Below are 27,538 nucleotides of genomic sequence, written 5' to 3'. Positions count from 1 at the left end.
TACTGCTGTATAAATGGGTAATTGTACGTAAAAATATAATAATAATAATAATAATAATAATAATAATAATAATAATAATAATAATAATAATAATAATAATAATTTCATGTGTTAAAACCATTTTATAAAGAACACTCAAACAAAGCCTATAATCCAGGGCCTTACTTTTCAAATCTGTGTACTATTTTGTCATTATTTTCAAACAAGGTCTTGCCTCTCATCATCAGAACATCATTCTCCCAAGCCCCTTGTTTTGCTGTTGCTCGTTTTGTTTTCCACACTTCTTTATTTTCACTCTCTTTGACTCAGGTGAAGCCCATTGATCCTGCAGCCCCCACACTGGTTTCCTCTCCCCGTTCACTTCCTTCCTTCCTGTGTTACAGGTAATAGGAATAGGACCCCGTTAATCAAACATTTCAAATAGATTTCATTTCAATCAGCAATACTGGTGTGTTTTCATTAACAGTTACAATTGCTAATTTTGAAAACTCTCCAGATATTAATGCTCATGGGGACCTGTTTGTAAATAGTATTTGGTTTGTGTTTGGTGGTGGTGGTTGGTAGGGATGGGGTTAATTCCTGTCCCTTACAAATACACATGAGAATGTGGCTGTTCCCAAATTAGATAATTGTTGTTAATTGGGAACAGACACATGATATAACAAGGGAGCTAGAAGCTCCATTAAGAGAAAGGAATTAAGAAAGGAAATCTGAGTGTTTGGAGAGGTGGCTGGTAAACTGCAAACCATTGAAAAGGTCTGAGTGTTTTTCTTTTGGTTTTGTGCTTGTGACTTTTTATAACTTTTTTTATTTTGCTCTATGAACACTGTTTTGATTTTATTTTATTTAATAAACGTGCACCCCAGCGTTTAAAACCACAGCTACTGTCTCTGAGTCTTAATAACCCTCAGCCATCCTGTCACAGAAACCAGCTGAGGTTAAATGCTTAAACAACATCATGTTCATTACATTTCTTACTTGATGAGGATTTTCTCTGGCTGTTTCTGATTAGATTTTATTCACAATGCTTACTAACTATTCCAGCAAAACATTGCTTCTGAAAAGACTCCTGGAGGCTGATTGTGGGGTGACTGTTGCACAATGCTTACCCTGTGGACTTCAGAGTTAATTTCCAGACAATCAGCCTAGACAACAGTTCTTATATTAAAACTTAAATACAACATTATAGTTTCAATTTAAATTAATGTATGTATTTATTTTGACAGTCTGCCAATCTTTAGCTTGTATTTGAAGACGGTGCTATTATCTTTTCAGATGCACCAATATATTTAGAAAGCGAGGGATCTGAGTGGGTAAAATGGACAGAAATGCCCCCACTTCAGTTCTCAATTGTTTTTGGGGGGGTGGGGAGTTTTCTTCTTCAACAAGGAGAACAAGTGGAAAAACAAGAACAAGCTTGTTTCCATGTTTAGACTGTCCATTTCTCCTATTTTATCACAGTATTAACAAAGTGTTTGACTGCTGTGTTAGAGTGTCTAGTTCTGTACAGGAATATAAGAAGGATGGAACTCCAGCCATTGGAATAGTTGTGTCAATACCCTCGATTCACCATGAAGTGTGATCCTGGGCTGGAATCACAATATGTGCTTCTGCTGTTTCTGTTGAAACGATATAGAGACAGGGATGGGTTTCAAGAAACAAAACTTACATGTGTTTCTGAATTCCATGAAATATAAAGCTCTCTTTATACAAGCCCCTTCTTATTAAAATATTGTCACTGTGTTTCAGCCACTAGAGCAGAATCCCGTCCAGTGAATTCTGTGGCTCTTCTCTCCAGTTTATAAGAGTCCAATCGAGGAGCAGTGCAGTGATGTTAATACAATACTAAGAGAAAGGGGAAAAGATATGACAAGTGCTGGCCAAATGATTTGAAAACATTTTCTCCTGCCTTTATCCCAATTTAACATAGAATGCTATACATGTAGATTCAATATTAGCATTTCAAAGCAATGCAATATATTTCATGGTAATAAGAATTCTACAAAATGCAATGCAAAATCAAACCACTGATCACAGGGAGGAGTTTAGCAGTACAAAGGGGATGCAGCTATGCGAGTACAGCCCCTTACCTTGATACACTAACATGCTGAAGCGCTGTGCTTTGTTTTTGATTTTGCAGATAGAGAGAACGAGAGCTGTTGTGACCGAGCACCTGCAGGATTACAGTGCACTACCAAGGAGCACAGCACTGCGGAGCATGAGCACTGACTCTCTGCCTGGATTATAAATATTGGCATGTGTGCTTTATTATGATGGATTGCAAGCCAAAATACAGTTCCCTGATACCAGTTCCCTGGAACTGCTTGAACATACTTGCATACATACATATTTTTCTTCATAAAGTCGAATGAAACCTTCTGAATAATGTTAAGATACTGAATTACTTACTGCTTTATAGTTTTTCCATATACGGTACTGTGAACAGGCTGTCTGTAGGGGTGACATCAGGCCAGAAAGAAACACACAGACAGGCAGTACTAGCAGGTGAAACTGAGGCGCTGCGGCACTCAGTGAGTTTAATAACACACAGAAAATAAAAGCTTGAACAAAACAGAACACGACACTTGAGGCCAAAATAAATAGACAAACAAAACGAACAGACACTAACAAACAGGGCACGAACACTAAACACAAAACAAGTACGGTGCTGGTGCTTCTAGCACTCGTTACTTATTATTATTATTGTTTTTACCTCCTCACTCTCCTGTTCTTTCTCCCTGAACACACAACCCTGAGCGAGTAAAACGTGCATCTATATATACTGTTGTGCCAGGATTCAATTACTAATTAATTATTCTCTTGAATCCCTGCATGTGAACTAATTTGTGCAATCCTGTGCTCACACACTTTTATTTCTTAGCAGATGCCCTTATCCAGGGCGACTTACAATTGTTACAAGATATCACATTATTTTTACATACAATTACCCATTTATACAGTTGGGTTTTTACTGGAACAATCTAGGTAAAGTACCTTGCTCAAGGGTACAGCAGCAGTGTCCCTCATGTGGGATTGAACCCACAACCCTCTGGTCAAGAGTCCGGAGGCCTAACCACTACTCCACACTGCTGCCCATCTGCATGTGAAGTGATAATGCATCCCCGTGCCTAACTACAAATATATTTTAAATCACTTGTGCTACACAGACCCATTTATATCTTGTGCACCAAAACCTATACACCAACATTAACACACCACACGCCAACACATAACACAAAACACACACATGGGCGGGGCACACTGCCACAGGTACTTAACAAAAAACTGACAATTGAAAAGTGTGACACTTCAAAATCTAACATGAAATACTGTACTATTATTATGGCATGTGGTAGACTTTTGATAACATGTTGTTAAATAAAATATCTAAATTATTTTCATTTTTTTATGTCTTAATTCTAAAATTGTAGGTGATGAAAAACTTCTAGCAATAGCTATAAATACATACATACTGTAACAGGGTGGTTGAGGGCAGATATATTAGACTACGGCTGTATAGGGCCTTATTCCACCAGACACTCTTAAACCCTGTTGGTAGTAAATGTAGTAGTACCACTGGGCTGGCCAATAGGGGTCACTGTTCTGCATAAGAACATAAGAAAGTTTACAAACGAGAGGAGGCCATTCAGTCCATCTTGCTCATTTGGTTGTTAGTAGCTTATTGATCCCAGAATCTCATCAAGCAGCTTCTTGAAGGATCCCAGGGTGTCAGCTTCAACAACATTACTGGGGAGCTGGTTCCAGACCATCACAATTCTCTGTGTAAAAAAGTGCCTCCTATTTTCTGTTCTGAATGCCCCTTTATCAGCAGAGTGGAGTAGTGGTTAGGGCTCTGGACTCTTGACCAGAGGGTCATGGGTTCAATCCCCGGTGGGGACACTGCTGCTGTACCCTTGAGCAAGGTACTTTACCTAGATTGCTCCAGTAAAAACCCAACTGTATAAATGGGTAATTGTATGTAAAAATAATGTGATATCTTGTAAGTCGCCCTGGATAAGGGCGTCTGCTAAGAAATAAATTATTTATTATTATTTATTATTTATCTAATCTCCATTTGTGACCCCTGGTCCTTGTTTCTTTTTTCAGGTCAAAAAAGTCCCCTGGGTCGACATTGTCTATACTTTTGAGGATTTTGAATGTTTGAATCAGATCACCGCGTAGTCTTCTTTGTTCAAGACTGTATAGATTCAATTCTTTTAGCCTGTCTGCATACGACATGCCTTTTAAACCCAGGATAATTCTGGTTGCTCTTCTTTGTACTCTTTCTAGAGCAGCAATATCCTTTTTGTAACGAGGTGATCAGAACTGAACACAATATTCTAGGAGAGGTCTTACTAATGCATTGTAGAGTTTTAACATTACTTCCCTTGATTTAAATTCAACCCTTCTCACAATATATCCGAGCATCTTGTTGGCCTTTTTTTTATAGCTTCCCCACATTGTCAAGATGAAGACATTTCTGAGTCAACATAAACTCCTAGGTCTTTTTCATAGTTCCGTTCTTCAATTTCAGTATCTCCCATATGATATTTATAATGCACATTTGTATTGCCTGCATGAAATACTTTACACTTTTCTCTATTAAATGTCATTTGCCATGTGTCTGCCCAGTTCTGAATGCTAATTTTGAATGACCTTTGCTGCTGCAACAGTGTTTGCCACTCCTCCTATTTTTGTGTCATCTGCAAATTTAACGAGTTTGCTTACTATACCAGAATCTAAATCATTAATGTAGATTAGGAATAGCAGAGGACCTAATACTGATCCCTGTGGTACACCACTGGTTCCCTCGCTTCATTTTGAGGTTTCTCCTCTAATCAGTACTTTCTGTTTTCTACATGTTAACCACGCCCTAATTCATGTGCATGCATTTCCTTGAATCCCTACTGCGTTCAGTTTGAGAATTAATCTTTTATGCAGGACTTTGTCAAAAGCTTTCTGGAAATCTAAGTAAACCATGTTGTATGCTTTGCAACTTGGTGGTTCTATATATGGTAATGGTTTGTAGACCCGCAGAATGCAATCAGGACTTGCCTGATTGGAGTAGAACTTCAGCTGCAACTAATAAACACCTAGCTCTTTTTCTCTGTGTGTGCTGGGAGTAAGCTGCATGGTCCAGCAGCAGTGGAGAAGGAAACAACTGGGAGTGTATCAAACAAGTCTGGATAGAGAAAGTCTGACTCCTGTATATATTAAAAAAAACACATGCAGCTGCGTTAAAATATATCCTTTGCTTGGTCTCGTATCTGGTACCCCTACACTACAACCCCATACAGCTTTATAGCAGCAAACAGGAAAGGTGCTATATCACAATACATAGATACATACATACATATTCACAATTGCATACACACACAGACCCTTGGAATCCAGATTTGATCTGAAACAAACAAGCAGAGAAAAACAAGCTAATGAAGATAAAGTTCAATGGATACAGAGTCACAGGACCAAACAGTATACAAAACACTCCTGAACGACTTGAGTTATTTATTTATTTTATTTCATCAAGCAAAATATAACTTGAAACCAGAACTGATGAATAAAAAATTCTAGTATTGATTAATCAAGTTATCAATCTATATTTAACACATTGTCATATTTTTTATGCTATAATAACAGTTGAATTTTATTTTCCACCCCACACCTCCCCTTTTAATTCCTGTGGTCATCCACCAATCTATAATCATTTCAAAGACTCCTGAATGTGGATACAAAGAAAACAGAGGAAACAGCGACATCTAATAGAGAACAGAAACCAGAAACTTGCTGTGATTAGAAACAACAAATCCATTACTATCAGTCTCCTGTCAGATCACAGACACGATAATATGCATTGATTCACCAATATGTAATCGAAGCTCTGGAAATTTAAGGACAGATGATCAATAATCAATGCATCTAAATAGATGCACTAAAAAATAATAATAACATAAGGAAAAGGCATATTTTACCTATTGGTTCCCTGTACAAAGGTATGTATGAAGCCCCAGGGTTTATAGATGTGCCAGCTGCACCTTAATCCCCAAATAGTTCATCTAGATACTATAATATCCATTTGACAGACACAATCCAATTCGAAACAAGAACATGGCTATCTGAGAATCTTGCCATTCATGTTTTTCAAAACTGCATATTTGAGACCTATGTAGCCAATGGAAGTGCAATATAGGTACACATTCTGGAATTATTTAGTGAGCTACAATCACCTTAAGAGACACTTATCAGTAATTTCTGTGGGAATTCTAGCACTGTGCAGAGATGCCAACTAAGTCTGCCACTTGGTGCTATTTATGTATTTGTAATCAATAAATACTTCGGACATATTGAACATTTTATGCTGAAAGACCTGTCCAATTTTGTGTGTTTATAATTATAAAAACACTAACCTGACAGATTAAACAGTAAAAATGAGGCTGCCTCGGCTCAACGTGTAAAAACAAATAATTCACCTTATTTCGCTCTGTAGGTGGTGCCGTTTTACCCCCTAACTTTCATACAAAGTTGTGTCAGATTGAACATTCCCTTCACCCGAGGAGTGGAGAGGACAGGCAGAGAGTTCAATACAAAGGTTTTCTTAAAACACAAAACAGTTTAGTTCAGCTGGCAGACTGTTACAGGGGAATCATAATCATTAATCCTAAATCCAGGATAGAGCGGCTCAGTGAATGTGGTTTGGAATCTGTGCAGGAGGGTCACTGTGTCAGAGACACCATAAAATGACAGAGTGCCGGCATTAAAATCCAGATACACTCCTATTTTGGGGTAGCGGGGGGCAGTTATTGCCGTGTGATTGTTATTGTGCCAGGCAGAGTAACCGGAACCAGAGCAGAACAAACTCCAGGACTTATCTTTGTATCCAAGGATACAGGAACCACCCCCTCCTTGCCTGCTGATTCCTTTATATGTGACTCCTATAAAAGCCCCAATCCCACTCCACTCAACCTCCCAGTAACAGCGAGTCCCAGACAAACCCTCTCTGCAAAGCACTTGAGAATAGGTGTCAAATCTCTCTGGGTGAGCAGGATATGGCTGTGTCTCTACCTTCCGTGTCACCTTTCTGTTCCCGTCAGACAGAGAGAGCTTTCTATGTGCTGTGTTGGGGTCCAGTGTGAGCTGACAAAACTCTGATTTAAGAGAAGAGGACGGTTAGTGGAGAGTTGGTTAGAAAAGTAAAATCACTGAGAAAATCTCCACTAGGTATGAATGTACAGAAAGACAGACTGATACATACATATTACAGCAGGTTATTTTTATAATGGCTGTTTCTGACATACAGCCTAAACTGATAAGACATTGAGGTACAAATGTACAGCAGGGAGTATTAAGATTATGTAATGATGCTATTCATTGTAAAATATTATACACTCCCCTTCAACAAGTATTGGAATAGATGAATACATGCAGAATGACTGGGGGTGGGTTTTTGTTGCCATTTTACCCACTCAGACCTTTCTCTCCCTAAATATCTTGGTATCCCTGAATACTGTTAGCTCTTCTCACAATGGAGTGACACATCTTTCAATCAAATGTTTCAGTGAAAACAGACTTACATGGTAAAACCTCAACTCTGTTTCTTGACTCTGGAGCCTTCAGACTGTAAACTGCACCTTCATTCACTGGGTAGAAAAATAGAATTGAAACATGTGAATTAATACAAAACACACACAAGAATCCAACAGCAATCTGTAAAGCAACAAGACTTATTCACTGCATTTCAGGATGTAAAAATCCGTACTTCAAGATGTTCACGATTACAATGAATATGTATTCCTTCTGTATCGGTGCAGCAGCCAAAGTCAATGTGAACACGTCTGCCACTGCACTGGAGTCTTGTGTTCCTTCCTCTCCATCACATATCTTTGCCCAACAGTATGGTGCCCATATTAGGACACCCTTGTGCATCAAACATACAGCAGTGATTGTCTGCTCCCAGCTGTCTCCTCCATGCTCCTTGTTTCAAATTATTTTTGGTGTTTTGGGGCGATCAGCCAATAATACAACCGTTTAAACCCTTTCTGCATTTTCAATGTTTAGATTATATGTTAATCACACAGCCTGAGGAAACTGCTGAATGTGAGCTGAAACAGTCATAAAGCTGCATCACTGAGAGCCACATTGGGACATTATTATAGTTTAAAAAATACTTACTTACTAACTTACTATTTCTAAATATATTTTGAAAAATTAAACAAAATAATATTTAACTATTTTAATTGTTATGTGAGAAGAAGAAGAAGAAGAAGTTTACAAATGAGAGGAGGCCATTCGGACCATCTTGCTCATTTGGTTGTTAGTAGCATAAGAATAAGGTGTTACACTTATGGAGAGCCATTTCAAGCCCAGAGATACCAATGCTCACATTAATGAACACATAGTCATCTTTGTTCTAGCTCTTAATACATTATTCAGGGGACGTACTAAAACTAATGACAAAAAAGGAATACCCATTAAAATCAAAAGACAGAACTGAGTGACAGATGATATCTTTAAAACCCATGAACTGACCCCTCAGTCTAAATAGTAGGAAGTCTAACATATGAACTAGACATGGAATGACAGCCTCGGAATCCCGAAACATACACTAAAACAATCATTGGCTTAATGCACTGATCAATGCACGTTTTATTATGGGTCTAAAACACTAAATTCAGATAAAAAGAAAAGACGGAGCGTTTGTGAATTCAGTTTAGCTTTTTACATGCAGTCATGTAACTGCCCAGTGTAACCATGTTAAATACAAGAAAGCAAGGGATTCATATAATTACTGTTCTGTTAAAAAGATGAAACAAGATTGTTCTGTCGCCCTCCAAAGCCAGTTTGTGTTTGTGATCACTTTTTTGTTGTTGTTTGTGTCTCGGGTTAACCTGTCTGATTAACACGCATGGTGCAAAAAAAAAGAATTGATTACTGTGGCATAGACTGAGAACGCACGGGAGCTTTGTGGAATTGTATTTTGTAAATGGTCAAAGACTGTATTACAGTGCTTTGTTTTGCAATAATGTTCACTGATTTTATTTGTATAGTATATGTGTTGATACTTTGTTTTAGACAGGGGCGCCATTTGTTAATTTTAGCAACAATACACATTAATGCAGACCTGTCAACTCTCCCTTATTTGCCAGGACTCTCCTCCCAGATTTTGTTACAGATTTTCTCCCATATTTTGTTCAAAACTCTAGTGTTAAACACCTTTATGTCTGCAAACCTTTAATTTCTGCAGAAGGTTACTGCAAAAGGTAATTTCCGTCGGTACCTAGCATTGTTTAGGGAGGTCCTGTGGAACGCATCTACAATAACTGCACATGCGATAAGCCACCCGATCTGGGACACTAATGGGATCAATGGGACACTATCAAGCAAAAATCATCCCATAGGAATGGGCCAGTAGCCTCCCAACAGGTAGAGTAGATCCGGATGTAGTAGCTGCTAGAGGGTGCAAAAAAGCAATGTTGAAATAATACTAAAAATGACTTTAACAGTAACACAGTTAGGTTTAGGGGTTGAGATTAGATTTAGGGGTAGAGATTAGGTTAGTTGTAAACATTAGGTTTAGGGGTAGGGGGTAGATTTAGGGGTTAGGAGGCTAGTAGGTACCTACTGTCCCATTCCTATGGGATGATTATTGCTTGATAACGTCCCATTCAATTGACTGATCTCAATCAGATTGGCTGGATAAGCCCTGGTAATAAATAAATAAATAAATAAAATATTATATATGTGAAGGATTTTGCTTACTCACGTTCGTTTGCCCCTTAAGCAGACACAGACACAGAAATTGAAAGTTTAACACGGTTGCACATTTTCATTGCACAAAACACAAAAGTAAATACAACAAAACTCCCACAAGGAGTGCTAAACTATACTTTGTTTAAGGAAAAGAAAAACAATTCTCACTGGACGGCTAAGCCGTTTACCAGTCACAAAGTCACTTTGAATACACGTACGTTTACACAGTACCTTACACCGACTGCCCAGTACAAACCTTTGGTTCCTGTTATACCTGCCTGCTAATTACAGGCAGGTGACACCCATCAAATTAAATCAAATAATTACACCGCTGGCTGTGCAAACACAGCCACACACCCCAAATTATCTGGCAGGGACAAAATCAAACCAATCCCTGCCAGCCACCAACACATTTTTTACAGGCAGGGATTTGCCCTGCCACAACCCTAAGCAATGCTGGAAAAAGAAAAATGCTTTCTGTAAACTATGCAGGACTGATTTGAACGGTGGGATGTGGGATAAAGAATGACAATGTTTGTGGTAATCACGAGAGATCACAAAAACACCAAAAAGCCAGCGACACTCAGAAAACAAGCGCTTCAATAACATCTTCCACTGCCAAGGGAAAAATGGAGATCAAGAAAGTTACATAGGCAGAGACTTTTACATGTTGTGACTAGTTCAGCAAATCTGTAGTAGACATGTTCCTGGACTCACACACTGCAAGTATTCTGCAAGAAAGTACAAGTCACACACATACTGAAAGAGCATTTCTATTACAATTTCAGCATCAACATTTCTTTAGAAATTCAGATTGATTGATAATATGTGTTCATATACAGCAATAGTGTGTTGACTTAAAACAGAAGACAGTTGACAATGACATTTTACTAACACTGCTTTTCCCATCACAGCATGTTAGCTCTACTTGTGGACAATCCATTAAGTATTAACTCAAGCGTAGCGCTTCCCATGTTTGGTTAAAGAAAAAAAAAAATAGAACTAAAAAGAAAAAAACAGGACTTCAAAATCTGATTATTTACATTTTTGAAATTATTTCCTTTTTGCTTTAGAAAGATAATTTCCAAAACTTCCATTTGAGAGAATTATTTGTAAATCTAATATAAATTCTGTTTGTAGTCGAATGAACTCGAGTCTCATCTGAAAAAGACATGGCCTGTCAGGAGAACTTTTTAAACCAGGCAACAGACACTCTCTGTAGCAGCGGTTCTCACACTTCACAGTACTTTTTCACCAATAAAAATGACTTTGCGACCCCACTGCCCCAGTGGCACTGGAACAATTTTTAATGTGGGGGGGCTGAAAGCCATTCAACAAAACTGTAGCCACTGTACTGCCCTGTGTTACTGCACAATAGTTAGTATTGATGAATAAAACATGCATTACAAGGCAACATCAACAATAATAAGACTACATTTAAAAAAAAAAAATACCTTGAGCTTGGATGAACTCAAAGGCTTCAATTTGGGACATGATAAGAAGTTTACAAAACCAATCATTGCAGGCTTCAGTAGATTTTATCTTATAAAACAAAAGCATTTATCTGTTCTTTTTTTAGCTTTTAAAACAAAACTTTGTAATTGTGTGCTTTAAAAACAGTATGAACTAAGCTTACTCATTTCCGCTTGTTCTGGGGAAATTTAAATTACTGCAGCAGTAATAGCGAATGACAATGGCTTGTTTGAAGGCGGACAGCCAAAATGTCAAAAGCGTTTTAAAGAAGTGAAAAATAAGGGAGGAAACACCATCAATTTATTGGAACATCTTTCAGATCGCCACCCCGATCTCATTGCCGAAGTTTTCTTTTACTGTAGTTTCTTCAGTTCTTTCAGTTTAAGTGAATCCCCGGTGTGTAGTGCTTATAAAAAAGGCACATCAAAAATAACAAATAGAACAGGAATGCGCTGAAGCTGATCAAACGGGAGTTCACTGAAGCTTGTTTATTTCGTCATTACAGTGCATTTGCTATAAGCTGCACAAATATACTTTACAGACGTGTCATTAAAACTTTACCGCATGTCAAAAATGTCAGCAGTGTTTTTATATTCTTTGGATTTTGTGGTAATCTGTATTTTAAGTGTCATTGCTGCAAAACTCTTGTGTGTTGAATTGTAAGTATGCATGAGCATTGGAAAGATCAGGATGAATACTGACTTCATTGCTAGCATATCCATTTCCATACAGATAACAGCATCAGTGTGATGCTTCGCCTGCAGAGGAAAGCACAGGACATTTTGGAAGCTTCTGAGTCACACTGCAAAGTCTGCCAATGCAGACAGCTGCAGGTTCAGCATGAACGGAATAAAAATCACTTCCAGTTTATTATAGTAGCCAGAGTGGTTGTGTTTATTCCCTAATGTAACACATTACTGTGTCCATTTAAAAAAAAAAAAGTTTTACAATGTACATGAATTCATCAAGCTAGTCTAGTTTACCATTGAAAAAAGAAACAAGGACCAGGGGTCACAAATGGAGATTAGATAACGGGGCATTCAGAACAGAAAATAGGAGGCACTTTTTTACACTGAGTATTGGGAGGGTCTGGAACCAACTCCCCAGTAATGTTGTTGAAGCTGACACCCTGGGATCCTTCAAGAAGCTGCTTGATGAGATTCTGGGATCAATAAGCTACAGGCTGCAGTGTGGAGTAGTGGTTAAGGCTCTGGACTCTTGACCGGAGGGTTGTGGGTTCAATCCCCAGTGGGGGACACTGCTGTTGTACCCATGAGCAAGGTACTTTACCTAGATTGCTCCAGTAAAAACACAACTGTATAAATGGGTAATTGTATGTAAAATAATGTGTTATCTGTATAATGTGAAATAATGTATAATGTGATATCTTGTAACAATTGTAAGTCGCCCTGGATAAGGGCGTCTGCTAAGAAATAAATAATAATAATAATAATAATAACGAACAAGATGGGCTAAATGGCCTCTTCTCGTCTGTAAACTTTCTTATGTTCTTATGTGTTGAGAGACCGAGGTTCCCTGGCTAGCCTATCTCTATGTTCTTGCTGTTTTCTCAGGAGTGGTCAATGTGCTTCTGACCACGCCCCTCTGGGTGGTCAATACCCACCTCAAACTGCAGGGGGGTGAAATTCAGAAACAGTGACATCACACCCAACCGCTACAGTGACATTCTGGGTAAGAAGAGCTCTCTTAAGGATTGCTTGGTCTTCATTCCAAATGTGGCTTTAATTATAGGAGTGCTAACTAAAACCTTGTTTCCATGGCCACGCCAACTCAAGTACACACCCTAATTGCCCCCCCCCCCCCAATGCTGAGTTTCCGTGTTTTGGTAAAACACGAGTTGGCCTCCAATTCGGGCGCATACCCGAGTTCTTTGTTACCATTTCACTCTGCAGGCTGGCCCGAATTAATTCAGGCTGAGCAGAAAATACATCACTAATCATGGAATCCCGGGTCTTAGCAACAATCTCTATGAAAGCCAGTGTCAGTTGCAAATTAAGGTTAGAGAAAACAAAATAATAGCTTACCTGTAAGCTGTTATCACTGATTACTGTTTGGGGAGATCGGGTCATTCAAAGGCAGCTTCAAGGATCTTTTCGAAGTCAAAAAGTGTTTCAAAAAATAAGTCAAGTTCTACTTTCTATGGGTGTGAGTAGGAATGCGCTCCAATGTAGGGAAAAAATCAAAGACCACAATAAAAGAAGCGGAAATGATCTCAACACATTCCGCTATTATGACAGATTAGATGAGATTTTAGGACACACGAGACTGGAAAAGTATCCATTGCCGTGTTTGGTGATAACAATGTTACAATGTCAATAACTATGATACAGTAATCTGGTTATCTGGTTACTATCTGGCCACCTCTCGCGATAACATGAGTGAGACTTGTCCAGCTCACTTAATAACTCGAGAAACTCAGGAAACCCTGGAAACGTTATTTTTTTTAGCCAACTCTCGTTGCACTACAACTCGAGTTTTGGAAAATTCAGGCTAACCCAGGAGCACTTGACTGCACTCGAGTTGGCTTGACTATGGAAACGAGGTGCAAGGCTATAAATCCATTCTTCTTACCTAGTATTTCCCCTGGCACTTGGAAGTCAGACAAGGGTCAAACTCAGGCTAAACTGTGCAGGTTGGAACATTGGATTATTTTAAGTCTAAATTCAAATTTCTGAATGTTCTTTTATATCATTGGTTGTAACTGTTGTATTATATATTTGAGCTCTCTTATCTTGTTTTTAACTTTGTACAACTCTCTGGGATGCATGAATGATGCTATATAAAAATGAATGTGTATTGTATTATTAGTCGGTGTTCTGCCTGCTGATTTCTAATTGGGAATGTCGTTCCCACACTGCTCTATGTCCCAGATGCGTTCCCGTAGATCCTGCTCTCCGAGAGGCTCCCTGCTCTCTGGAACGGGACCCACCCCTCCCTGCTGCTGAACCCCGCCCTGCAGTTCATGAGCTATGAGAGGCTGAAGACAACAGAGTCTCATGGGCTTGTGTCAGCTGGGTACGGTGAAGATGTGAAAAACCTGCTTTTGTTTTATCCCACAATATTTCTCCTTTCATTCAGTTTGCAACTTTGTTATCTGTTTGGTGTTTGTCTATCCGGAGCAGACATTTTAGTTCTTCTATACTTCACACCCTCAGCTTCTGGGAGGATTCAGGAATGTACTTCTTTGAGCAATTTCAGAATAGTATTACCCTGCAATCAAACTGTCAGTCAAAATACAATAGGCTGAATCGCTCTGTTTTTTTCTTCTTACATCAGACCCAGCAGTCACTGGACAAAGACCAGTATGAAATAGGCTGGTCTGCTGGTATTGTTTAGTTACAAAGACCAGTATGAAATAGGCTGGTCTGCTGGTATTGTTTAGTTACAAAGACCTGTATGAAATAGGCTGGTCTGCTGGTATTGTTTAGTTACAAAGACCTGTATGAAATAGGCTGGTCTGCTGGTATTGTTTAGTTACAAAGACCTGTATGAAATAGGCTGGTCTGCTGGTATTGTTTAGTTACAAAGACCTGTATGAAATAGGCTGGTCTGCTGGTATAGTTTAGTTACAAAGACCTGTATGAAATAGGCTGGTCTGCTGGTATTGTTTAGTTTCAAAGACCTGTATGAAATAGGCTGGTCTGCTGGTATTGTTTAGTTAAAGCAACACTTAATACTTAAAAGCTTAAAACACATCTTTATGCAGAGGCATTTTTGTAGATTGGGGTGGCCTATTTTAGAATTTTGTTAATATGTATTTTATTTATTTATTTTATTTATTTTTTCCCCATTTGTTTTTGGATGTTTTTTGATATTTTATTGTATATTATATTATTGCATAGTATATTTATTTCTCATGTGAAGCGCTTTGGGATGCCTATGCATAAAGGTGCTATACAAAATTAATTGGATTTGATAGATTGTATAATATTATTATTTATTTCTTAGCAAACACCATTATCCAGGGCGACTTACAATTGTTACAAGATATCACAGTATTTCACATTATACAGATATCACATTTTTGACATACAATTACCCATTTATACAGTTGGGTTTATACTGGCGCAATTTAGGTAAAGTACCTCGCGCAAGGATACAGCAGTAGTGTCCCCCACCTGGGATTGAACCCATGACCCTCCGGTCAAGAGTCCAGAGCCCTAACCACTACTCCACACTGCTGCCCATAATATCCTTTTATGTGTGTTTAACATTTTCTCTAAAGCTTTTTTGTTCACTACATTTCCAGAGAGCAGCTGCTGTTGACAGTCCACTTAGTTTATGTTCATTTCAGAAGTAGGTGCAGAACAAAACATTTATTGAAAATTAAAACTTTAGAAAACATTACATGGGGAAAAACATTTAGCATTAATTGATAAACAGAAACATAAAACATGATTGACCTTAAATGGCACTTTGAATAATAAACTTCACACCCTCTCCAAAAATTATAATTATATATATATAATTATATATAACTTGATTTAAACTACCAAAATGAATGTAATAAACAAAGTTGTGTCAGATTGAACATTCCCTTCACCAGAGGAGTGGAAAGGACAGACCGGGAGCTCAATACAAAAGTTTTCTTACAACACAAAACAGTCTAGTTCAGCTGGCAGATTGTTACAGAGGAATCATAATCAACAGATAACCCAGGATAGAGCATCTCAGTGAATGTAGTTTGGAATCTGTGCAGGAGCGTCATTGTGTCAGAGACGCCATAAAATGACAGAGTGCCAGCATTACAGTCCAGATACACTCCTATTCTGGGGGAGTGAGGGACAGTTATTGCACTTTCATTGTTATTGTGCCAGGCAGTGTAACTCGAATCAGAGCAGAACAAACTCCAGGACTTGTCATTGAATCCAAGGACACAGGGATGAGCCCTTCCTTTCCTACTGATTCCTTCATATGTGACTCCTATAGCAGCTCCTCCCCCACTCCACTCAATCTCCCAGTAACAGCGAGTCCCAGACAAACCCTCTCTGCAAAGCACTTGGGGCCAGTAATCAAATCTATCTAGGTGATCAGGATATCGCTGGGTCTCTCCCTGTGTCACCTTTCTGTTCCCTTCAGACAGACAGAGGTCTTCATACGCCGTGTTGGAGTCCAGTGTGAGCTGACAGGAATCTGATTGAAGAGAAAAGGATGGGTAGAGGAGAGAGTTAGAAAAGAAAAATCACTGAGACAATCAAGTCATTGTCTGTTCCATCCTTAAATCATTCCCTGCTCCCTGCTCCCACCTCCCTGCTTCTTCCTCCCTCGTCTATGATCCCTCCTCCATGCTCCCTCTTTCCTCCCACTCCTTCCTCCCTGCTGCTTCCTCCCTTTTCCTTTCTCCCTTATCTGCTCCCTCCCCCTGCTCCCTTATCATCCTCCATGCTCCCTCCTCCCTTTTCCCTGCTCCCTCCTCTATGCCCCTTACTGCTCCCTCCTCTATGCTCCCTTCTCCCTCATCCATGCTTCCTCTTCACTCCCTCCTCCCTGCTTCCTCCTCCCTGCTCCCTCCTCCATGCTCCCTCCCTCCACCTTCCTCAATCCTCCACACTCCCTCCTCCATTAGTCCCTGTTCCCTCCTCCATGCTCTCTCCTCCCTGCTCTCTCCTCCCTCCTCTATGCTCCCTCCTCCATGCCTCTTCCCTCCTCCCACTCCCTCCTCCCTGCTGCCTCCTACATTGTCCCTTTTCCCTGCTCCCTTATCTTCTCCCTCCTCCATCATCCTCCATGCTCCCTCTTCCCTCCTCTATGCTCCCTCCTCCCTCATCCATGCTCCCTCCTCTCCCCTATGCTCCTTACTGCTCCCTCCTCCCTGCTGCCTCCTACATTCTCCCTTTTCCTTGCTCCCTTATCTTCTCCCTCCTCCCTGCTCCCTCATCAATGCTCCCTCCTCCCTCCCTTATGCACCTTACTGCTCCCTCCTCTCTTTTCCCTGCTACCTCCTCCCTGCTCCCTCCTCCCTGCTTTCTCCTCCCTGCTCACTCCTTTGATCCCTCCTCTCTGATCCCTCCTCTTTGCTGCCTCCTGCCTGCTCCCTGCTATTTAAACTGTGATATTTAAAGTTGATAATCAATATATTTGATCTATAATTCTTATTTGAGATGTATTTTTCACAAGTTATATATTTTTCTGTCTTAAATAAACTGCTGCTATTAATAAAGCACTCTTGCTGTTTGATTGTTTTGTTCATTATAATTCCTCGATCTTATCAAACTTCTTCAATTGGAACTAATCAAATGCAGCTCTGCATACAATTACAGTTCACTTAATGTTCCTACAGGGTATGTGTTGCCATTTTACACACTCAGACCCCTTGCTTACTAAATATCTTCAACAGAATATCATCCACTCTTCAAATATCTGTCTAATATTTTAATGAGCAATCCATCCCACAAGTGCAGTCGTACTGCAATATACATTTACTACCAGCACAGGATAACTGGGAGGGATAGCTGTTCATTTTACACCACAACTGGTTTCACATGCATTGTACATGTATTAAAAGATGGGATGATTATCTATTCAGGGATAGCAAGATATTTAGGGAGAGAAAGGTCTGAGTGGGGAAAAAAAACAACAAATGCCCCTCCCCCAGTCATTCTGCATGTATTCATCTGAACCAATACTTGTTGCAAAGGAGTGTAGATTAATGGCTTCACAATTCCTAATAAATAATAATTGCTGCCCTCAAGCTCCACCCCTCCCTGTTCTGTAGTGTACTCTTCTCACAATGGAGTGATACATCTTTCAATCAAATGTTTCAGTGAAAACAGACTTACATTTTAAAAACTCAGCTCTGTTCCTTGGCTCTGGAGCCTGCAGACTGTAAACTGCAACTTTGTTCACTGGCAGAAAAAAACAGAAAGTAGATGAAATGCTCTTAATTTTTTATGACAAAGTGCATCTGTTCAGTTTATCAGTTTAGCAAATGACCCAGCTAACTCAGGAATCTTTCACAAAACAACTCATCTAATACATCTCCAGCCACTCTTTTACTGAGGCGTTAGGTCCTTCCAAAAAGGGAGAATGTTTCTGTAGATAAAATGTTTTACTTGAAGAAAAGCCTTACCTTTGAAATGTCAGTCACTGCTCCTAGACCCCAGGATATAAACGGCTGTTTCATTTGTTAAATAAAATATAGAAAACTGTTTTAAACCAAAAACTTTACTGTGGAAGATTTGGAATACAAACATGACCATGACCTCCAATTCCTATAAATCTTTGATAAGAAAGTGCAGGACTGTAAGTTAGTATAGTCTGTTGGACATTAGGACCATGCAGAATGCAGTTGTTATGAACCCCTATAAAAATGGACTCGGTGGCTAGGTTGGGAATGGTGAATGCTGGGTCTGTTTCTGTCATCCGGGCTCATTCTTAAATCCAGTCTGATCAGGTAAGCCAGTTGTTCTTGACTACTCTTTATTTATTTGTTAATTAATTTTGTGTTTACTGATCCTCCCTCTCTCTCTGCTTTATTGTTTGTTTACGATTACTGATTGTCCTCTTTACTTAAACCGTTTTTTTTAAATCTTAAATATAACTCTTATTTCTATTATACACCTTGCATTTTCAGTTAGTGTAAATTATTGAATGTGCCTTTTGCACTATTTATATTTATAACAAAGTGCAACCCTACCGCTGCTTGGATATAGACGGTATAGACACAGGGAATGCGTGGTTCTGCAGGAAGGGGGCAGTAGCCTCGGAAGATCCGCCTGTCGATCATGGCAATGAGACGGAGAGGTTGGGAGGAAGGTGTGTTGGCTTTTCCTCTCTCTGAGAGGATGAGAGGCGGGTCTTGGGGGGGCGGGGCGGGGGTTGCTCGGCCCATAAGAACTGTGCTTGGTTATGCATTCAGGTGGCTTAACAGGGGATACCCTGTGACACTGGCCGAAGACGCCAGTCTAAACAAAGACCAAGCAGGAATGCCAGCGGTTGAAGATAGAACGAAACAGACAGGCATGGCTGAGGAAGACTGCCCGCCTTAAACAAATAAAACAAGAATTAAAATAAATCATTACATACCCGAGGGGTACATGTGTAGATATACGGGGAACTCTGGCCACCCCAGTGTATAGAAAATAGCCGAGCATAGGACGGAGACCTGAGCTGACTGGCATAGCGGCAGTGGGGGATCTGTGTAAGCAGCACCTTTATTTTGTAGTTTTATTACTGTGTTTTATTTTCTCTTTTTATTTCGCCTTTGGTTTTCATTATTATTTCAGAGCACCTGTGCATGCTGACAGACACAAGTGCAACCCCTGTTTACCATCGTTGATATAGGGGGGGTTGCAGCACCAGCGCCATCTAGTCACAAATAATAAAATTACCTAAATAAAACTGGGCACCTGAGTAGTGTTGCAAATACAACCTTCTGTTTCCTGTGTGTGTGTGAGTGTGTCAGTGAATCCCCTACAACCCTTCCACAGTCCTCTATGCTTTCTGTGGTACGATTGTCTCTGTATAGTCTTGGCTTCTACTGACCCAGGTGTTTCTTTTGAACTTCAGTCTTACTTGTTAAACTATAGGGATCAGATATTTACTTATCTCTTATTTAAACATTTTTATACATTTTGTACTATTCAATAAAACTGCACTATTGACTTTCATTTAATTGAAAGGACTCGTGTGAGGGAACCCATATCTTGGTCACGACTTAGAGGGTCCCTACCTCTATATAAACAAGGGGTGGCGTAGTATATTGGGATGTATTTGATTACAATTTAAACTAGATTATTTAACTCTTAATTTCCCCTGCCCAAATCACGGCTGATGCCACATCAGCATCCTATAAGGAATGCATGTGTTGTTTTAGTGATTTAATCCCACTGTCTAAATGCTATTGTGTTGCTTTCTCTTGCAATGTCTTTAGAAACGCTCTTCCTTCTTGCTATTATCACTTGGGATGTCACTGTAAATGAGGTGGAGTGTTTCAACCTGGGAAATCAGTTGAAATAAAACAGCTGCAGTATTCATATAGCCAACAATCTGCAAGAGGTATTTATCAATGTCTTGCAAGTCCTGTCCCTCCTCAAGCCATTGTCTATTTGAGAAATTTCTACCAAAGGAATATTTCACACCAACCTGTTGTGGTTATCTTTACTAATTCCCCCTTGCAGAAGTCCTCAATATGGTCTTTAAGTTCAGATACAGCTTTCCTCACAGCCCCAAAAGAGATGTCTGTATTGACAGTAAAGCTGAGTAAGTCTCCATCTTCAGGAGGGGCACAGAGGGACTGGAAATTCTACAACAGGAAAGTGGAGAAAAAGGAGTTTTCAGTGAAACAGAATGGGGTCCAAAAAATTCCTGGGGAAAAGCAAGGATTCATTCAATTGGAGAGGTCTGTCTGAAACCGTCCTAGTTATGGACTTGAGATTTTCTAACAAGCAATGCTGTTACCTGTAGAAAATGGATGTGATCCTCTGTCTCTGAAAGCTGTTTCAGCTCAGCGTTTCTCCTGCTTAGCTCAGCAATCTCCTGCTCCAGTTTCCTCATGAGTCCTTCAGTCTGATTCACTCCAGCCTTCTTTTTAGCTCCAATCAGCTCAATAACCTCAGTGTGGATTTTCTCAATGGATTGGATCAGCTCAGTAAAGATCTTCTCACTTTCCTTTATTTCTATGCATGCAGATCTCTGAGTGAAAGAACACAGTGTGGGAAACATGGTTAGAAAAAACACATCAGGCATATACCATAAAGGTCTGTAGATGTGTTCCAGTCCATTTGTTAATAATAGTAATGACACCCTCTTGTTATACCCACTTTCAGTAACTCCACAGCCTGATTCAGCTCCTCCATTTCTTTCAGTCTCTCCTGGATTCTCTGTTGTATTTCTGTCTGTGTCTCTTCCAGCTGCTTCTGTGTACAAACACAATGACACAGTGACATTTCTGACGGGGCATTGAGTGATATCCTGTCACACACAATACAGGCTTGTTTAAGTATGCTACTAACCATGTCAGAATAACTTTAGTTCAGATATATTTTGTTTTTTATTGTCCCCTTACCTCTTTACAATCTTTGCAATAATTCTGAGTGGTTCTCGGATATATTTTGTTCTTCAGTCCTAATTGCACGCCATAGACATCTTTAGCACAGGCTAGATCAGACATAATGTGTCTATAGTTGGGTGGCAATGTGGTAATTAGTAGCAGGTGTATATCAGGTGCAGTGCAGATGCAGTATTTCCAATAACAAACAGACAACAAAGTATGGGTGAAAAGAGGGTTTTAATGGTTAGAAATCCAATTGTCTGATGACCAGCCAGAAAACAATAATGAGCTGGCAATGCACAGCAAAGTGTATTGCACAGTAATGAAAAAGGGTTGCAGTCCCGCAAACAATAAACACAGTACAAAACACACACAATTAGACACATGATCACAGGTCTAAAGTGAGTGCTCTCAGTGCTTGTGGTGAAGTAAAATCTATTACGTGCTATTGGTGAAAAACAAGTGTTGTGGTGATCCGGCTTTGTGCTGGCCCCTGGCGACAGCTCCGGATTTGTGTTTAGCCGTCTAGTGCTACTTAACAAAACAAGCATAAGAAACATAAGAACATAAGAAAGTTTACAAACGAGAGGAGGCCATTCAGCCCATCTTGCTCATTTGGTTGTCAGTAGCTTACTGATCCCATAATTTCATCAAGCAGCTTCTTGAAGGATCCCAGGGTGTCAGCTTTAATAATATTACTGGGGAGTTGGTTCCAGACCCTCACAATTCTCTGTGTAAAAAAGTGCCTCCTATTTTCTGTTCTGAATGCCCCTTTATCTAATCTCCATTTGTGACCCCTGTTTGAATCAGATCGCCGCGTAGTCTTCTTTGTTCAAGACTGACTTTTAAACCCGGGATAATTCTGGTTGTTCTTCTTTGCACTCTTTCTAGAGCAGCTATGAGGTGATGAGGTGACCAGAACTGAACACAATATTCTAGGTGAGGTCTTACTAATGCATTGTAAAGTTTTAACATTACTTCCTTGATTTAAATTCAACACTTCTCATAATATATCCAAGCATCTTGATGGCCTTTTTTATAGCTTCCCCACATTGTCTAGATGAAGACATTTCTGAGTTAACATAAACTTGGTCTTTTTCATAGTTGCTTTCTTCAATTTCACGAACTATTTTATTTTGGGGATATCTCCCAGTCCTTCCAGTCTCCTTGTAACTCTGAAACCCAAGCGAAGGAAAAGATTTACAATTCTCCGGCCTCTTATACGTTTATGCATGACCCCTTGGTAACCGATTGCAGCTGCCTCTATTGCCTGCAGCTGCTACCTCGTTTACCTTCCAGGTCAATACATTCCCGCACTGGAGTCTCGCCTTTTTCCAGGTTAACTGACTTCCCGACCCAGGGAATTAACTGTCAGGCCAACCTGTCCAAAGCCTTTCCCTTTCGCTACTTAGTACCCTCACAGGTTGAGAGGGAGATTGTGGCATTCTTGCATGTTGTTCCCACACTGAAGCAGGAAGACAGGCAGGTGAGAGCCGGAATGGAGGCACAGAGACACAGGTGCAGTGAAACACGCCAGCACGGTGCTCAGTATTTAATAACACATAAAACAAAGAAAAACCAAACAATAATGTCATGTGGCGCTACCAGCGATATTAGCTCACAGAGGATGGTTCAAGACTGTAAGACACTAAAAATAAAACACAATACAACAAACTATTATTATTTGTTTTTTTAGCAGATGCCTTTATCCAAGGCGACTTACAGAGACTAGGGTGTGTGAAGTATGCATCAGCTGCAGAGTCACTTACTATTACATCTTACCCGAAAGACGGAGCACAAGGAGGTTAAGTGACTTGCTCAGGGTCACACAGTGAGTCAGTGGCTGAGGTGGGATTTGAACCTGGGACCTCCTGGTTACAAGCCCTTTACTTTAACCACTGGACCACACAGCCTCCTATGAAACTATAAAACAAAGGTGCTGTGAAAACGGCAGGCCTTGCAGCAGCCTCGATCACAGTGATCTCTATGTTTTTATACTGACGCTCCGCTGAGACACGCCCACCTGCCTGCTGGAACAGCTGATTGCTTTCAGCTGCTGCTCCATGCAGATAGGCAATCATCCCCGGGGGAGCACCACAGCAGTTAAACAATTCATTAAATCAATTTACAACAATTAACGAAAAAATATACAATTAAACTACATATTTCCCACGTGTAGGGCTTCTGCCCTGCCACAGAGATTTACAACCAGAACTCATTATGTTTCCGTCACAAGTAGTAAGACACAACACCATCTAGTGCACAGCTGTCAGCAATACAAAAGGACACTTGATCCACAGTAGCTGTCCGCTAGATGGTACTGTTTCACAGTAGTAACAGTGAATGATGGCTGATCTAGCTTGTGTTACTGTGACAGAAATACAATGAATTGTGGTTGTAAATCTCCCTCCTGACCTGGGAGGGCACTAAGCAGCGAAAGGGAAAGGCTTTGGGCAGGCTGGCCGGACAGTTCTTTCCCTGGTACAGGAAGTCGGTCAGCCTAGAAGAAGGCGAGACTCCGTTGCAGGAACGTATTGACCCGGAAGGGAAACGAGGTAGCAGCTGCAGACAGTAAAGGCAGCTGCAATCGTTTTACCAAGGGGTCATGAGGATAAAGGGGCTGGAGAATCATAAATCATTTCCTTTGCTTAGTTCAGAGAAGCACTGAACTGGAAGTACCGGGAGAATTCACAAAAAGAATTAAAAGTGTTCGTGAGTGTTCTGTTTGTTTGTAGCACTGTTAGTAATTGTCTTTTGTTTGTAAATTCAATAGATGGCTAACACATCTCCGGAGCTGTCACCCTGGGCCAGCACTACCCGGAACAACAACACCACGTCACTGTTTATTGTTATCACCCACCTTGAGCACTACTGCACGCACCCGGACTGGTGATTTGTGTTAGTAGTATTGTGGGAGCAGATAACACGTTACTTGTTTTGTTGTACAAATCATTATTATCATTTTCCCGCCAAGCTTTACACCAGGGGTGTATTGCCGGAGGATTATTGTTTGGTGGCTAGACCAGGATTTGTGTTAAAAATAAAAATAACATTTCCAAATCGGATTACAGTTTTCACTTGTGATTATTTCTGCACTGCATCACCTCTGCACCTGTTCATCTCAGCAGCCACTTTGCCACAGTTACATATTTGTGTTTGTCAAGGACCTAGGTAACTGAAGCAGCTTTCTCTTTAATGTATATTTAGGGCTTCTGATTTCTGGTTTTAACTGATAAACACAGATAAAACAACCCTGATACAAAAAACTGAAAATCGGTGTATACCCAATAAACACTGATAAAAGACTGGGAATGGTTACTCAATTCACGTTGACTTCACCCTTTTCCCAGTGAAAAAATACAATAAAATTACTTAAAAACTAAAAAGAATAATAGAAAACAATCTTTCCTAGTACAGCTGGGCAATAACCTTCCTTCCTGACTTGTATCTCGCATTGATTTGTTCTGAATACTTTAAACTGAGTGGCAGCGAATTCCTACATTTCTTTTGGAGGATTTTACACACTTGCTAGATTTAAAACAAGATTACAATTAGAATTGGAGGGTTGTTCTTGCTCATGGGATTTAAAGCTATATTACATTTCGATAGGGAGAATTTACACGCATGTGGAATTTAAAACAGAATTGAAAATTGTGGCAAAATATAAAAAAAAAGCCTAGACACAAACGTTCAGAAGAATATACCCGTGACTTTGTTGTGGAAGACTATATTTAGTTTTTAACTAACTGTCACAAGAATGGCTTGAGTTCCGTGGGTGGTGACGTCGGTGTCCTGGAAGCAGTACACGGCAGACAGAGGTACGGGGCTGAAACAGCCACAGCCATATATTTATTAAATAATAAAAACACACATTTACAAAAACACAAAAGAAAGGGCACATTGGGCGAAACAAAACAAACACAAACAATAATAACCATTACTATAATGAGTACCTTTCGTTCTCTCTTTCTCAATATTTACTTCTTTCTCCTAAGCTCTCCACTTAATGAGCCCGGAGTGGGTCCTTTTATATTCTGTGGCTGGAGCCTTAATTATTTATTAATCAAATAATTATCTTATTAAGGCTCCAGCCACATTCCCATGAGATTTATAAGGATGGGAATTTAACCCCATCCACGCCAATTACACATTATAAGACCGGCTTTTTCACCGGTCTCAAATAATAAATAACAATGACGGACGGTCTTCGTCCACCCACACATAAACACAATATAACAATAGCAATACAAATTTAAATAATAATCAGACATAAATAAATAAATATACATAAGGGGTGGGCACCCTGTCACACTAACTTAAACATATCTCTTTTAATCATGCAAAAATTCAGCTACTTTTTCTTTTACTTGGATTTGAGTTACACCCTCTACTGACTTTCAGCCTTCATAATTAAAAAAAAGAAAATATGTCTACAAAAAGATTAACACTTTACCAATAAAAACAAGTCTTCTCAGCTAGATGGTGGTTATAAATTAAAAGATAAACGTTTTAAGCGTACAAGCAAGCCTCCCAAAATCACATCTCTCACTGTGGCAGACTGGCTTTTAAAAAGGGGCTGAAAAGCCAGTTTCTTGGTTCTACAAGCAGGGATACAGATTGTCTGGGAAGGAGAGTGTTGCTGTAGGATCCTCACGACTGCGTGTGTTAACCAGGGTGAGAAAAGCACAAAAGGTAAAATGTATTTAGGTGATCACTGTGTGTGTTAACCAGGATCGCTAGCACTGGAAGGAATAGGGAACAAGTTTAGGGGATTTTAATCCCACCCAAGTCTAGAGAGGAGGTGTCAGGGAGACTGTTCCTGGAGCAGGACCTCCTTTCCTGTTTGGTCAACTTTTATTTTCTAGTTTTAGAGCTGTGTTTTGTTTTGAATGTTTTTTATTTTTGTATTATAGATAACCTCCTGTGTTTCTCCTGTCAATCAGCATTACCCACACCTATAACAACGCTCCTGTTACACCCTGAAATACATTTTAGTACGTCATAGTTTAGAAAGAGCAATAAAAAAACGAATGCTCTTTAAATAGCTCTTAATATACAATTCTAGTAAACAGACATGTTAAATATCCCTGGGAATTCTTAATATTATAGGATCGCTACAAAGAAATTGTTCAAACCCTTACCTGTTTCCTAGTCCTTTCTGACTCAGCTGAAACTGTATCATGGCTCTTGTGCTCCTTGTCAATACACAACACACAAACACACGTCTGATCGGTTCTACAGAAGATGTCCAAAACCTTCTGGTGTTCAGCACAAAGCTTCTGCTCCAGATTTCCAATTGCATTGACCAGCTTGTGCCTCTTTAATGGAGTAACCTCATAGTGTGGCTTGACGTGTGTTTCACAGAAAGAGGCCAGGCATGTCAAACAGGATTTCACAGCTTTGAACTTTCTCCCAGTGCAGAAATCACACGGCACATCTCCAGGTCCAGCATAACTTTGAGCAGGAGGAGGATTGAGTCCTGTCTTCTTTAATTTCTCCACAACTTCAGCCAGGATGGTGTTTCTGCGTAGATCAGGCCTTGGGGTAAAGGTCTCTCTGCACTCGGGGCAGCTGTAGACACCTGTATGATTAGTCTGATCCCAGCAGTTCTTTATACACCCTATACAGTAACTGTGTCCACATGGAATAGTGACTGGGACCTTCAATATCTCCAGACACACTGGACAGTTCAAGTGCTCCACTGACCACAAGTTTGAAGCCATTCTTGTTGCAGTTAGACAGAGAGTGACGATTTCACAACAAATGAAACTTAGCTGTGCTGATTTCCTGGAATTATTTAAAGCTCCAAGAGGCAGGGTTTTGGACTGAGGCCAGGTTTCGACAAGCAGGCTGAGCAGAATCTCTTGAAACAGTGTGAGAGTGACAGGGGAGGAGATAGTTGGGAATTGGACGGGAGTTTGAGAATGGCATTGTCACAGTAACCCTTCTATAGCTACAGTATGTATTTGACTGCACTAGACCTTCACTTCTGTGTGGGTCTGAATCCTCAGAAGTTCACAAGGGAAGTGAGTTTGTTGCAGTTTGATTTTAGTGGGCATTAATCCACATCTCAAAGTCCATTTGTCCTCAATCACAAACTTGTCTCTGAGCACCAACTGCTTTCTTCCCTCCAGTTCAGGGCAAGCTTGAGGCACAGAGTCTGAACTGCTCACCCCCCCTAAGAGAACGTGAAGGGTGGTCCCTCCAGTCCAGGGGAGGCTGTATATTATGAGAACTAGACATGTTCTAGTGTTATCAGACAGGGTGTGTACCTTACTGAAATACTAATTTATTACAGGGCTGATT

At 40.0% G+C, this 27,538-nt stretch overlaps 2 protein-coding genes across 2 annotated transcripts; both read right to left on the bottom strand.

Annotated features, from left to right (window-relative positions):
- Positions 1-5,546: 5,546 nt before the first annotated feature.
- LOC131723075 (tripartite motif-containing protein 16-like) lies at positions 5,547-11,241 on the bottom strand. Its single transcript, XM_059016410.1, has 2 exons — positions 11,202-11,241; positions 5,547-7,145 (listed from the first exon to the last, which is right to left on the bottom strand). The coding sequence occupies exons 1-2, from the start codon at positions 11,239-11,241 to the stop codon at positions 6,613-6,615; spliced, it is 573 nt and encodes a 190-aa protein (XP_058872393.1). The 3' UTR covers positions 5,547-6,612.
- Positions 11,242-15,186: 3,945 nt separating this feature from the next.
- Positions 15,187-26,985, bottom strand: LOC131723218 (tripartite motif-containing protein 16-like). Its single transcript, XM_059016770.1, has 6 exons — positions 26,374-26,985; positions 21,003-21,098; positions 20,641-20,874; positions 20,326-20,485; positions 18,021-18,086; positions 15,187-16,374 (listed from the first exon to the last, which is right to left on the bottom strand). Exons 1-6 carry the CDS (start codon positions 26,953-26,955, stop codon positions 15,848-15,850), a joined length of 1,665 nt encoding a protein of 554 aa, XP_058872753.1. The 5' UTR covers positions 26,956-26,985; the 3' UTR covers positions 15,187-15,847.
- Between the last annotated feature and the right edge of the window lie 553 nt (positions 26,986-27,538).

Source organism: Acipenser ruthenus, chromosome 53 (assembly GCF_902713425.1).
Source record: "Acipenser ruthenus chromosome 53, fAciRut3.2 maternal haplotype, whole genome shotgun sequence".
Classification (NCBI taxonomy): domain Eukaryota; kingdom Metazoa; phylum Chordata; class Actinopteri; order Acipenseriformes; family Acipenseridae; genus Acipenser; species Acipenser ruthenus.
The sequence above is the reverse complement of the archived record's forward strand: the minus strand, read 5'-3'. Positions and strand labels throughout refer to the sequence as shown.